Source organism: Ptychodera flava, unplaced genomic scaffold, assembly GCF_041260155.1.
Source record: "Ptychodera flava strain L36383 unplaced genomic scaffold, AS_Pfla_20210202 Scaffold_54__1_contigs__length_889265_pilon, whole genome shotgun sequence".
NCBI classification, from domain to species: Eukaryota; Metazoa; Hemichordata; class Enteropneusta; family Ptychoderidae; genus Ptychodera; species Ptychodera flava.
Window position 1 is genome coordinate 481,945 of NW_027248376.1, and position 14,684 is coordinate 496,628.

Consider the following 14,684-nt stretch of genomic DNA (forward strand, 5'->3'; position numbering starts at 1 on the left):
GCTGTAAAAGGGCAAGAGAGTCCCCTTTCAAACAAACAACACTTAAAGGCGGCTCTACAGTTCAGAGCTACGTCAAGAAATACAATAATGTGCGGTTTTTGTAGCAGTAAACTGGCAAAGTAGTACAGTAACTGTACATAAAATCACGATAAAGCCATCGTACCGGACAGATTTCAAATAAATTTCAAAATAAATGTGGATATGCTTTGGGGTTGTATTTCTATTTTCTTCTTTTTTACCGCATGACCACTGAGTACTACCGGTACCCTGAAACACCTGTAGCTGTCGGTCCTCCATATTTGATAAGTCAAAGAACATGCCGCAGACGACGCTGCTAAGTATGCCATGGCTGGTCGTGTTGAGGCGCACTTTAAAAAGCAGCCACTTGCGTAAAATTAGAATAAAAGATTCAGTTGTGTGCGGGCGCTCCGCCGCACTGCGACCTACGACCCTTCACTACGGTGCGACGGAGTGCCCGCACACACGACTGAATCTTTCAGTCTAGCGTATAATCTGTGATTGGTTATTACAAAAAACAGGTGACCGTATACCTTTAAGGTGTTCAGTTTGGCGGATGCTTCGGCCGTGGCACGTGGAGGGTTGAGGCAGGGATATGTCCGCATGTATAGTTCTGCCGCATGCCACCATGCAAAATAAAAACGGCACTTCACTTCTCCAGTCTGCTTTCATTTGATTTAATAAGGCCAGGAATAGTGTTTTATCTCATACCTCTAATTATTTTTTCTTCCATGTAATTTTTATTTCATGACTTTATTTTTTTCCGAGCCTATAATTTTTATTTCATGCCTGTTTTTTAGTTTGGTGACCTTTGAACCTACAAGTACAGATCGCAGTTAGACTGGGTCATGAGCCTGCTTTTCGTCCCAAATTTGGAATTCTTGAACCAAACTCATCTGCCTTCAGAATCGACAGTATTTCATTCACTTTATGCCTAAAACTCTTCTGTTCGGCACTTTGCTACATAAATGGATTATTGTTGCCAAAGGTCCTATATGGACTGTCATCGACACCTTTTCCGCAAATTTCCGATTTTAGACACAAAATGAATCGATGTATACAATGTTTATTTTACTTGTAATGTTTAATTTACAGCATTTTAACATAACACTTAAGAGGTTTTTTGTGAATTTCTATAAAGCTGACATTTGCAGTGACATAATTACAGATTCCAGAGCAGTACATGACTTAGCGTTACACACTATTAATATGGCATTCGTCATTTACACACCCAAAACATTTCGTACTACGAGCAGTACCAAGATTAGGTTTTGTTGTATATAACATGTGCAAGGCGACGTCAGTATAGCAGTCTCTGAAGTAAACTGACCAACGAAAACGTGGGCAAATAAAGAAGCCCTGGTAAACACAAAAAAAAAAAAACCAAATCGAAAAAAATGAAGAACGCAAAAATAAAATCATTACAGGGCAACAAATCATTTAAAACTGTTGCAGACTTCTGTCGTTCATTAACTTCTCATCCATGCAATACACACACAAAATCCGATACCGACGACAAGAAGAACAGCCAAGACGATTAACACTATACCATATACCGGCAGTCCTGCATTAAAATCAAATGGGGTTTGACGTTAGTGTGTGTGTGTGTATGTATGTATGTATGTATGTATGTATGTATGTATGTATGTATGTATGTATGTATGTATGTATGTATGTATGTATGTATGTAATGTATGTATGTATGTATGTATGTATGTATGTATGTATGTATGTATGTATGGGTGTGCGTGTGTATGTATGTATGTATATATATATATATATATATATATATATATATATATATTATATATATATCTGCATATATAATTGATATTTGGACATTCTATTTCAACAACTGTTTTCTGTCATCAGCATTTAATTAAACTTGGATTATAGGCTACAATAGTGTCATGATTATCAATGCTGGGTTTTAGATAAAAGATTAAAAATACTGAAGAATTTTATTTGCCGTGCACTTCACTGTAAGTTATGTCAGTTTTTAAAATTTACCTTGCATGATAGCCAGGGTGTCGAGCGAGTGAATGAATTATCGGAAGAAAAGATGATTGTTTGTTACATACCTTTGGATTTCGGTTCAGGTAAGTCACTACCATCACCACAGTGATCGTGTTTGTCTTCGGTCAGATATCTCGGAATACATCGCCAATTATTACAGAAATAATCATTATTATTTCGACATTTGCCGTCACCTTCTTTACAAAGAAAACATAAAATGAATATGTTACCGATGAAATACTTAAATAAATTACCATTATATTCATCGCACAGATATTGTCGGGGCAATGGATTGAGCATTGACAACCTTGATCATACAGGAAAGGCCAGCCTTATGTGCAAAAAGACATTTTTCTAGTCGCTTACCGGACTGATAAAAAAGCGCATAAATTGCCATGAATCCCTTTTCTTGCTTTTCCTCATTCGTAATGTGCATCACCAACTTCATACCACCTTCTGTAGCAATGGCACTGCCACTATCACAAACCATATCAAGTAATTTTCCATTTGTATCATAAATCTCGATATTCTCTCGTCTTCTATTGCAAAGTGGAACAATACCTAAAGATGAGTGATATTCTTGGCTTATATTCTTTATGATATGTCAAAAGATATCCATCAGCTTGACAGATTAAATGTAGAATTACGTGTCTATAACACAATCAGTCAATGATTTTTTTTCAGCGTATTGAACTTTAAATTTGTCGTGGACGACCGTCTTCATCAGTGAAATTTACTTATCGTAATTTGAAGGTTAATACATACAGACAAAGACAAAACATACTACATACATACATACATACATACATACATACATACATACATACATACATACATACATACATACATACATACATACATACATACATACATACATACATACATACATACATACATACATACATACATACATACATACATACATACATACATACATACATACATACATACATACATACATACATACATACATACATACATACATACATACATACATACATACATACATACATACCTACATACATGGCACTGCATAACAATGTCAAAATCGATAAAAACATCAGAGCTTCTTTTAAATCTGGCCGCGCTTACTGCCGTGATGGACGAAGTGAGTGCCTTTAAAATTACATATCATTAAATGATTAAGTGTTTTTAGGTAGCCAATCACCCACCATGTGTGTTTGAATATATTTCATCATAAGTCCAAGGACAATGGACATTTTTGTACCTGAATCAAAATTCACTGAAAAAGTGGGCTGAGGAATTCCATTCTTCATCCAACAGGCGTCATGTCTCTTGTCATATGCATATGAAACACATTCCTCAGTTTGTCTGCATCTATCACAACACTCCTCCACACTGTTTACTTGATGATCATACCCGCTGTTGATATCAGAACCATCACGTCCGGTGTTTTCTTCTACATTGCACGAAGGATCTAAAGAAATAACATATCTCATAATATAAAAAGCGAGCATGCCAAATGTTACCGCCTGCTTTTGTCCTACGGGATATGCAGAGTCTGAGTAGCGAGGGTTACTCGTGTATTAACTTTAGCAAAATTGTTTACAAATTACATTTAAGGGGCTTCTTAATGTTGTGTGCGTACGAGAAAATACTAATGTGACAGATCTGTGGTATTGTAAATTTCGTCCGCCCACTTATGAGAAACAATTATAACAACACTTGTCCTCCAAAAACAAAGGTGAGCTTTATCTTCTAACGCCAATAGCGAGTTTACAGGGGTATAAAATTTAATTATTTGTCCCAACAGAAGAGCTTCCTTCTTGTCGTAATCCGACTGTGTGTTCCATTATGCGTACTGAGCCCTATCTTAACAAGACCGTTTGGTTGTCATGTGAGACTTTAAAATGGCTCCAAAGAAATGGCAGGTTTTAAATGAGCTTATCTCAAACAGAATGAAACAAAACAAAACAATAAAAGATAATACCCCTGCAATAATTTGTATCGTTTTTATTGGCGTACAGGTTTGCAGAAAGGTCTATTACATGTTGATTAAAAAAAGATATCGATACATAAGAGTTTTATCATACGTCCATGCCCCTATCGTCTCATCAAAGGTGACGTTTACCGTAAAATACCGGCCGTGATATTTCATGGTAAACCTCGAGATATGCACGATAAACGCATCCAGTTTTGAGTGTTCCCTATGTACATTAATTCAATTTTATGGTAAATTACATAAACAAACGAAATGGCTGCCGCTCTCTGCCTGCGAAGACGTAAAAATTTGAAGGGTTTTGAGGAACAAGGATATTTTATTTTGCTAAATACGGAAATAACTGAATCTTATAATGTTTTGCCATGGTTTTTCTGTTAAAGTTCTTGTTTAAAGCAAAGGATACTTTGACCAATTACAATTGTAACGGGACTTTGCAGCTTAAGGGGAAGTTCACCAAGGATGATTTTTACATATGTGCTAGCTCAGTGGTCATTTACCAAGGAAAAAGTATTTTCACCATTTACAACTCGCAAGATTTTTACAAAAACGATAAAAATAGTACAGGAATTTGCCCATGTAATTTGAATCATGGGAAAAAAGCTCCAAGCTTGGAGCTTGCATAATGTGATATGGAAGGGACCATCTCCGGACGGGTATGGCTCCCACATTGTCCACTCACAGTAACACAGTAGTAAACAGCAACACAAAATCTGACAGTGGACAGTTTATTATAAGTGAATCATCGTTTATGCAAGGATACTCAGTATAAACAAAAGTTATGTAAATAAGCACAGTCTGGTTTAAGCATGGGTGAGGGGACAATGCCATACCCATGGGAAAATGGTCCCTTCCGTATCACATTATGCATGCTCCAAGCTTAGCGCTTTTTCCCATGATTCAAATTACATGGGCATCTTTCTGTACTATTTCTATCTGTTTTTGTAAAAAATCTTGCGAGTTATAAATGGCGAAAATAGCTATTCCGGGGTAAGTGACCACACAGCTAGCAGATATGTAAAAAGCATCCTTGGTGAACTTCCCCTTTAAAAATTTCCCCTTGCAATACGATTTTTGAATCCCGTTGTCTTTCTTCTTTGAGTTCATTGTGACACGGAGGACTTGCAGCGATGTCGCGCGTGGTGTTGACTTCGTCGTATACTTTGTGAATGAAGCCTGTTCACATAAATATTCCGATATTTAGGCGCAATATGTAATAAAGTAAAGCCTCTAAATTTAATCTTTTTTGCAAGAATTAGTTAAGTTTTTGGCAGGGGTATATGATAAATCGGTAATTACCCAATATCGCCTGTTCGTTTCGTCGTATCAGCATTCGTGTCATTAGTGCTGCGCCTGTCACGAGACTTCGTCTCGTATCTGACGCTGCACAAATGACACGCAGGAACAGGCAATGTTTGGTATTATACCATACCAGTATATTGATGAAGCAAATACGGGGATATGATTTGTCGAGACGCGATACGCATACGCATACGCGCATACGCATACGGGCATACGCATACACGCATACGCGCGAGCTTTCAGCTTAAGCAAAATCCGTTTTGACGTTAGACGCCAGAATTTCAATATACTTTATGATATAACAGCAATAAATAACACCCAGCGAAGGTATACCACTCGATTTTGACCAGTTCACTTCATATATGCACTTGCTATTGCTCGTGCATATATGTCGTGAACTGGTCCAAATCTCGTGGTATACCGTCGCTAGGTGTCTTTATTGATACTGCAGATATGTGTTAAAAATTCGCCAAACGAGATAATTTGCAGATTAAGATTAAGTTGCAAAGAGAAGCTACTACCAAAGCGATTATGCGTTAAATACGACATTTTCTCACAAGCCCACACAAAAGCGGTATCTTTTCTAGTCAGGAAGCAAACAACTATGAGGAGGATCCAAGGTATGGTGTCAATAGAATTGAATTATATATATGTGTGTGTGTATGTATGTATGTATACATATTCAAAAGTAGCTAGACAATTTAAATTCACTCAAAAGGAAATAAATACAGCAATGATGTAGATAACGTCATGCAAGTGCAATATATATATATATATATATATATATATATATATATATATATATATATATATATATATATATATATTATTATTATTATTATTATTATTATTATTATTATTATTATTATTATTATTATTATTATTATTATTATTATTAATTCTTTATTTCGGACAATGAGCATGTCCATATATATAAATGGTTACAGGATTGGCAAAAAGAATGATACAAAAAAGGTTACATCAAGAAATATTCATTTATGGGTTAGACCATAAAGACATATTTCTGAACACAGATTAGAAGACTGAATTTATCCATCTTTTCCTCAAGTCAGAAGTGAAGTACACAACATCATACACCTTACGTATAATTAGGTTCTCACTCATAGAAACCCTTTTCATCAAACTATTGATTTGCTTTCTAAGCAAAGCATCAAAAGTGTCAATCCTATTATATACAAACATAGTACTAGCACTGCTGCGTCTGTCATATCGTAGAAGTATGCGACCAGCATTATTGTAAGCAACTTTCAATTGTTTCAGGGCGCTTTTATTATAGCTGACCCATAAGTTACCACCATACAATTGATAGCAATATGCTTTAAAGAGTTTACATTTAACACTCTGAGAACACATAGAAAATTTTCTCAAAAGCATGTTAGCAGAGATATAAAAAGATCTCCTCTGACGCTCGATATCAGAATTGTCACTGAAGGTATTTGCCAACATATAGCCGAGGTGCTTTTTCTTTTCAACAAATCGCAGTTTAACTCCATTGAGATAAACAGCCGGAATATGTTCCATCATACATCGCTTGAGAATTATACACATACATACAGTTTTCTCTGTATTGAAAACAATATCATGAATATTGCCATAATTGCTACATATATTTAAAAGTATCTGAGTTCCTTTCACTGACGGGCTTATCAGACATATATCATCTGCATACATCAGATGGTTAACAAAAATACCACCGATGTTGCAACCAACCTTAGAATTAATCAATCTATGGCTAAGATGATCCATATACACATTGAAAAATTTTGGGGACAATACACCACCTTGCTTCACACCGTTTTTAACAGTAAAATGTGTTGAAATACAGGAGCCCTACCGACCGAACAGAGATTTCCTGCGTTCTGTACCAGGTTAAAAGGTATCTCACATAGCAAATAGGAACATTACGGTTGATCAGCTTCTTGAATAATGACCAGTGATTCACTCGATCGAAAGCTTTAGAAGCATCCATAAAAGTAACGATAACATTGCTACCATGACTTCTATAATAGCTAATGACCTCTTTCAGGACAAACATACACATATCAGTAGAATGACAAGTTTTAAAACCAAATTGGTAAGGTGAAGATCCAAGAAACGACTCAATCTTATTCAAAATAACTAATTCAAAAACTTTCGAGGTAATAGTAGACAGAGCAATCGGGCGATAGTTGTTCTTATCGCTTACATTTTTGTTCTTATCCTTAACAATGGGCACTAACAAACTTCAGAAATCTAGGAGGACATACATTATGAATAAGCATTGAAGTGAGACACATGCTCAAAAGTACAATTAACTTATTACTAGCATATACAAAATGCTCAGATGAGAGAGAATCTGGACCAGCAGATTTACCTTGTTGTAACTTGTCAATGGCTTTACGAACATCACAGGTGATACAAAACTCATTTGATCAAGGTTGCAATCGTCAACCTTATTCAACACGAATTCTTTGTCTCTAACCGAATGCACCACATTTAAGAGATCACTAAAATGGTTCCGCCACATTTCAGAGATATTGACATCACCACTGCAGCCATCTACAGTGTTGGGTCTAGGCGGAGTCTTTGCATTAATTCTGTTGATGGACTGCCAAAATGCATTACAATTACCAGTAAACAAACTATTCGCAGCCGCATCAGCTTTGATTTGCTCCTCATTACGTCTGCAACTTCTTAAAGCATATTTAAATCTCGCATGCGTACGACGCTTGAATTCAAAAAGGGGCCCATTCCTCGGTTTTCCACTTTCACGCCATAGTTTAAATGCATCCCGAGCAACAGAATGGACGTCTTTGAGGTAATCATTCCACCCTGTCACAGTATGATCAACATTATCACGAATACATGGTGAAATCTGAAGACCTGCTGAATACAAGCTATCAATAATATCATCATAAAACTGAGAAATACACCGAGCATGATTTGTGTTGTGGCAATGAACATCCTTACAACAAAGGCTATCAGTTGGAATGTGAATCTCAGCAAGAAGCTTGTCAGAGATATTACGATATTCATTACATTGATTACAGTTCACCTTAGACCAATTTACAGATTTCCCAGATTACTGCTTATTGTTGTTATTATATATATATAATATATATATATATATATATATATATATATATATATATATATATATATATATATATATATATATATATATATATATATATATATATATATAGATAGATAGATAGATAGATAGATAGATAGATAGATAGATAGATAGATAGATAGATAGATAGATAGATAGATAGATAGATAGATAGATAGATAGATAGATAGATAGATAGATAGATAGATAGATAGATCACATACATAGACCCTGTTATTCCCCGGGTGTGACATCACAAAATAGTAATACGGTTTGCAGGATTACCGTATTTCCCTACTTCTGACGTCAGAAGTAAGATGATGTAATCGGACTCTTTTCTACTGCCGTGGTACTGGTAGGTTAACGACTTTTGTCGGCACTATTATCGCCTAGCTCCCAGATGAAAATAGAGTAAACTTATAGGTTCTGAAGATTTTTGACGGAATTAGGTATTCATAAACATGTAACATATATCTTCACATATTGATTACAATGATCATGACACGATGATCGTGACACTTTCTCTGTTGCTCAAAATCCCGTAAAATTAAAAAGTCTTCGGCTTCTAGAAGTAGCCTGCATGTAATTAGCTGGGTCACTTCCCCAAATTGACGAATTTATCTGCGAACGGGAAGAATCGAATACAAAAATCCACAAGTAGTGCTATCAAGCAACTGATGAAACTGTTAGCATTGGCCAGGGATTTTATTGACGTTGAGTAGGGGGCAAGGAGATATAAAGGGGGAGTTTAATTACGCTGCCGTACACTCATGCAAGTCCGGTCGTGCACTCCTCGATCCGAGCCGCGATACTTGACGAAGTGCATCACAAGTGACACAGATAGATGCATGACACAAACGATAACTAGCTGGCTCGAATGAACATGAAATGGAAAATGTCAAATGTTTTGTTGTTCTGCTTTGTTTAATGTTAAGTTTATTGTTTGATTCCATTCATAATAGCGGCAAAGATTACAGCATGAGGCTAACCCCTAAAGTTTCAAACAGTATGAGCTCTAGCTGAGAACGCGACCGATCGAGTGATCTTGGTATCGCGATTAGCATCAAACTCCACGACATTTACATGTATTATTTTCTCAGATGCATTGACGTTGCATAAATAATCGACAAAAACCGTTTTGCAATACCCCTTCCGCACGCCGACTGAGAGTGGGTGTCCGTGACCAGAATCAGCTGTAACCGAACAACTTACTCCGCTACGCTGACACAATAAAGTCCGAATTACATCTCATGGAAAATTATTTTTATCAAGAATAAAAATCAGTCGGTCTATGTATTTGATAAAGATATTATCTCCCAGTATTCCTCACTCGTGTGACGTCATCGAAGACTCGTGTTTCCCTGCTCGCCTACCGGTTCGGTTGGATACTGCTGCTATGTTCTGGGAACCATTGTCTTCGATGACGTCACACTCGTTCGAAATACTGGGAGATAATATATATAACTATATATATAACTATATATATTACTATATATAACTATATATAGAACTATATATATATCTATATAGTTATATATATTATATAACTATATATAACTATATATATAACTATATATATAACTATATATATATATATATATATATATATATATATATATATATATATATATATATATATATATATATATATATATATATATATATATATATATATAATATATATTAAGCAATAACCCCCGCCGCAGGAGGGTAACACGAGATTTTGGTACAATGCGCGACATATAGCACGAGCCGACAGGCGAGTGCTATATGGAGCGAATTGTACCAAAATCGAGTGTATACCCAACTGCGAAGGGGGTTATTGCTAATATAGTATATCAACTTGCGTGTGTTTGCTGTCTTACTTGGTATTTTCATCACTCTATGCGCCAAATGCAGAAAACGGACGTCTTAGAGATCGCACGTCGGAAATTCTGCGCCCGAGATCGAGCATTTTTATAACTTGGGATTCCGTACAGGCACACTGTATCCTACGATAAATACGCATTACGTCCATATCGACATTTCATTTTATTCGCGTGCAACACGAGCGATACTTGTCAAAAAATACTTGCTGCACTCACACAGAAAATGGGTCAAGAGTTCAAATCAAAAGAAAAAAGTAACAATTTTTTTTTCGTGGATTTACATAAGAACAATAGTCCTGGCTTTTTTGGCATACTAAAAATAGATTTGTCTCATTCTGTACCGCATACCGTCGCGACAGTGAAGTTACAGGATCTATTTTTGATGGATAATTTGGTCGTTAATGTTCCAGAAAACAAGCAGTTTTAAAATAATCCAGACTTGCGATGACTGCAATTGTGATGAACAGTTGTGCAGATTCTGAGTGTGTTGCCCGATGTAGGGAGAGCTGGACGCTGACACTGCTCGCTGCATTTGATGTCAAATATCGTCGCAGTCGCCAGGAGTCATCCCATTGTTATTTTGAACTTCTTGGTCTTCATCGTTAGGACATCCCAAGCTGTTATAGCCCAAACTTTGGTAAATAATATATGACATACCGTTACTGTGAGGAAGTGTCAATTTATTTGTGTATGAACGAATACTATCTTCATTTTAAAGAGCGGTAGGCCTAATAGGATATATCGCGTCTAGACTCCCGCAAAGTGCACGGTGCGCTGTCGCCCCAATATTTGTGTGCATCATACCCCTAACGTGCAGCTTCAGAGATGTCTTTCATCATCGATCCCAACTTATTTACACCAAGAGGTGAGTTACAGACCCAAACTTTATCTGTACCTGTGTATCAAAATTCGGTCTCCGGTCTTTGAAACAAAGTGGACTGTTTCGGTCTTTCTCGAGGGTCTATGGTTTAGATAGGTACGTTCAAATGCACCGACAGGGCAATTTTCGAAAATGCTGGTTTAGGGGCCCGTTTTAGCACTGCTATCAGTGCTAAAACAGTATTTTAGCATCGGTGGAATGAGCTCTCGTCCAATCAGAATGGCGCATGGTAGCATGATATAATATAAATATATATATATATATATATATATATATATATATATATATATATATATATATATATATATATATATATATATATATATATAAGTTATATATATATAGTTATATATATATATAGTTATATATATTATATCCAGTATTTCGAACGAGTGTGACGTGTGTATATATATATAATATATATATATATATATATATATTATATATATATATATATATATATATATATATATATATATATATATATATATATATATACACTTTTGCTCACCAATGTTAGGTTCCTCTGAGAGAGAAATATCTACGAAAGAGATGTACGTGTGATCATAACCATTTTTCAGATTAATTTCAAGACTGTAATGTCCGGGTGGAAGGGCGGTGCCATTGAGATATTCTCGATGGGAATATATAAATCCTCCACCAGCCTGGGTTAATCTGTCTTCATCAGCTGTAACATTGACATGAGAGTTAGTGATATCGTCGTGACATGTGTACATCTTACTTAAAGTGGCATAGTTGTGTTAAAAATCAGTTATTTGATGAGACAGCAAAACAAATATTTATAAGGCTACAACTTTTAGGAAATGGTATGTTACGTAATTTTTTTCTTTACTTTTCGTCTTTAGAATAGATTTATCTAAAAAAACTTAATTTATTCCTAACAATTTTTACAGCTAAAGATCAACCATAATGAAACGGATGCTATTGAAATAAGCATTGTCATATGGCAGTGTTGCTGATGCTGTATAAATGGTTAAGGCAGCATATGACGTAAAATTGAGAGTCTTGAAAGAATACTCAAACTTTCCAAACGAAACTATCAAACATCCTCTTATGAAAAACAATTAAAACAAAGGGGAGGGAGTCGTCGTACAAATATTGTACTGGACAAAAACATTACCTACACTTGTGAATATTTGAATTTAAAAATAACCGCCATCCCTATAGCGAGAAAATAACTATTTATTTTAGTTTCTCAAAACTAATTCGTTGTTATTTGGTTAGCCAAAGAGCTTCAAACCTAACCTTAACAAGCAAAAGCTAACAAAAAGAATTGTTAAAAAACAGAGTCAAAACATCAGTTCTCGAAACGCCAAGATGATCATTTGTGTATAGTCTGTTCATTTTTACAGTTTTCGTGTATCGTTTGTAGAATTTTGTAATACACAGAGGAAGTAATATAAGTACTCACCATAAAAATCTGTCCGTGAAGAATGTCTGTCATCATGAATTGGCGTAAGTTTAATTTCAAAGCCTTCGTCGACATTTTTCCCATCCGACTGAAACACCATAAAAACATTTCTTCCACTGCTAGTCAATGGTTGTAGCAATTCGTCACCGCAAAATTTACCGATCTCAGGACTTGTCGAATCGCCGCCATCAAAAATAGTTATACTGTCAGCAGAGCATTGTGGAGAGTCTTCAAGTTTCATTTTTTTAAATTCAAGCTAAAAGATCGTTAGAAACAGAAATATATATGCTATTGAAATAATCCCTGAGCACGTTACAAGTAGCATCATTTCTCATTTAATATGAAAGGTTCTGAGGTGTGAACACATATATCATTATGTTTAGTCAAAACAGTTTTGTTTTAAACATCAAATTTAATTAATACAACAGCTTTGTTACTTTCAGTATGTTTTGTCATGAAGGCTCAAGAACGTGGACTAACGACTGACTTATCTCATAACATTCAATCTGTTGTGCACTTTCTTAATTATTTATTACAGCTTGAATAAAAATATACTTCAGTCAAGTTGATAGTTTGGTACCGACATTATTTGCATTAGTATACATGAGGTGTCATAAACTTCTATTAAACTTCTTGCAATTGCACGGCGAAGGATTTATATACTTATGAACCAATTGATCCTCCCAAGAAATATACTTCATAAGGGACATTGATACGCAGATAGACTTGGTTCAAGTCTGTGATTTGTGAATGTTTGAGTGGAGTGAACGCAATGATTTGTATTTTGCTTTCATGTGAAACGCGCGTGTGAGTGGACGCGATGAGTATGGTGAACGCGATGAGTGGTGAATCCGGCAGAAACTAACTCACTACTGCGCAGACTGAAACGTGACGCATTCAATCGCTAGGAAAACCTGGCGTGAGCTGCCAAATTCCCGATAGGTTTGTACGAAATAGGAGAGACACAACAGAGAAACTTTTATAAATGATTTCTTTTTTTTTAAATTCACCGACTTGAACCAAGTCTAATACGCAGATTACTCACCTCAATAAATGTATTTGGCGCCGATTCGATTGCATACTCACACCGCATATAATTTTCATATGGCGATACAGGCAAGCCTATGTTCTTCCTGCCATTCAGTTTTAAATGCTTGTTGCAGCTAACTGCAATAAAGAAATGGTGAAAAAATCGTAAGGAAATCTCCACTTCAAGAGACAATATCGCAAGCCACATACAATGAGATATTACAAAGAATAAAAAAGACGGTAAAACCTTATCTTTGTGAGAAAATTGTGTAAAACGTTTCATCACTTTTTTTAAAATTTTCTTTGCTTGTCAGACTGACTGGCTTCTCGATTATTGAGATTAAATATATTAAACCTAGCAGCGAGAAATGCCTTAAGAAAAGCAACACAATCTAAGACTTGTAAAAGGCACTTTAGTACAGTTTGGTTTGTGTCAAAATTTAAGTAGAGGGGATTGGCGAACATTTTTCAAAAAGCATTGGATACGTAATCCTAGAATGTTTACCTGCAATTGTCGAATTTTCAATGGTTTCAGGCATTGCCTGGTGAATAAACATCGAGGTAGCAATCAGTACAAATTTCATATAACCCATCCTTCTTTTACTTTTGTTGCCTACCTGCAGTTAAAAAGAGATCATAAATATTATTTTGTTGATTGCGTAGGCCATGCACTCCTCCTGTATGAAACTCAAAAGTAAAAATAAGCCAAATGTGTAGCACAGACTTCAATGTTAATAAAGTTATTTTACCAAAAGATGCAATACGTTTCACCCCTTATCTCAATACTAATGTATATTATACATATTGCCTCTAATACATATATGCTTATCGTTAGACTTTAACTGTTGTCTAGCAATCAATAGTTCGGTGAATCTTTGAATTAGGCCACAATTATGGTTAGGCCCGAGTGCAAGATTTAATTGACAAAATGTGCGGATATTGTCCTTCAAACTTTTCCCAACTACAATAATCGCTGCCTTGGTGGGCTAGAACGCGCGGCTTGGTTCTCTGTCAAGCGGCTTGATTGACATGTAATGGATGATTGATTGACATGTTTAATGGAT

General features: G+C 35.6%; 1 protein-coding gene across 4 annotated transcripts in view; it reads right to left on the reverse strand.

Moving 5' to 3' along the window:
* Positions 1–1,069: 1,069 nt before the first annotated feature.
* The window catches only part of LOC139128460 (neuropilin and tolloid-like protein 1), a 30,424-nt gene continuing 16,809 nt past the window's right edge, over positions 1,070–14,684 (reverse strand). For 3 of the 4 annotated variants that reach the window (XM_070694229.1, XM_070694231.1, XM_070694230.1), the window contains 8 exons: positions 14,126–14,237; positions 13,637–13,758; positions 12,592–12,847; positions 11,671–11,847; positions 3,263–3,472; positions 2,401–2,595; positions 2,100–2,231; positions 1,070–1,582 (listed from right to left, as the gene is read on the reverse strand). In XM_070694229.1, the coding sequence (XP_070550330.1) occupies positions 1,488–1,582; positions 2,100–2,231; positions 2,401–2,595; positions 3,263–3,472; positions 11,671–11,847; positions 12,592–12,847; positions 13,637–13,758; positions 14,126–14,213 (1,275 nt within the window). In that variant the 5' untranslated portion in view covers positions 14,214–14,237 and the 3' untranslated portion in view covers positions 1,070–1,487. The remainder of the gene's footprint in view (positions 1,583–2,099; positions 2,232–2,400; positions 2,596–3,262; positions 3,473–11,670; positions 11,848–12,591; positions 12,848–13,636; positions 13,759–14,125; positions 14,238–14,684) is intronic. The other variant, XM_070694232.1, reaches the window with a different exon arrangement.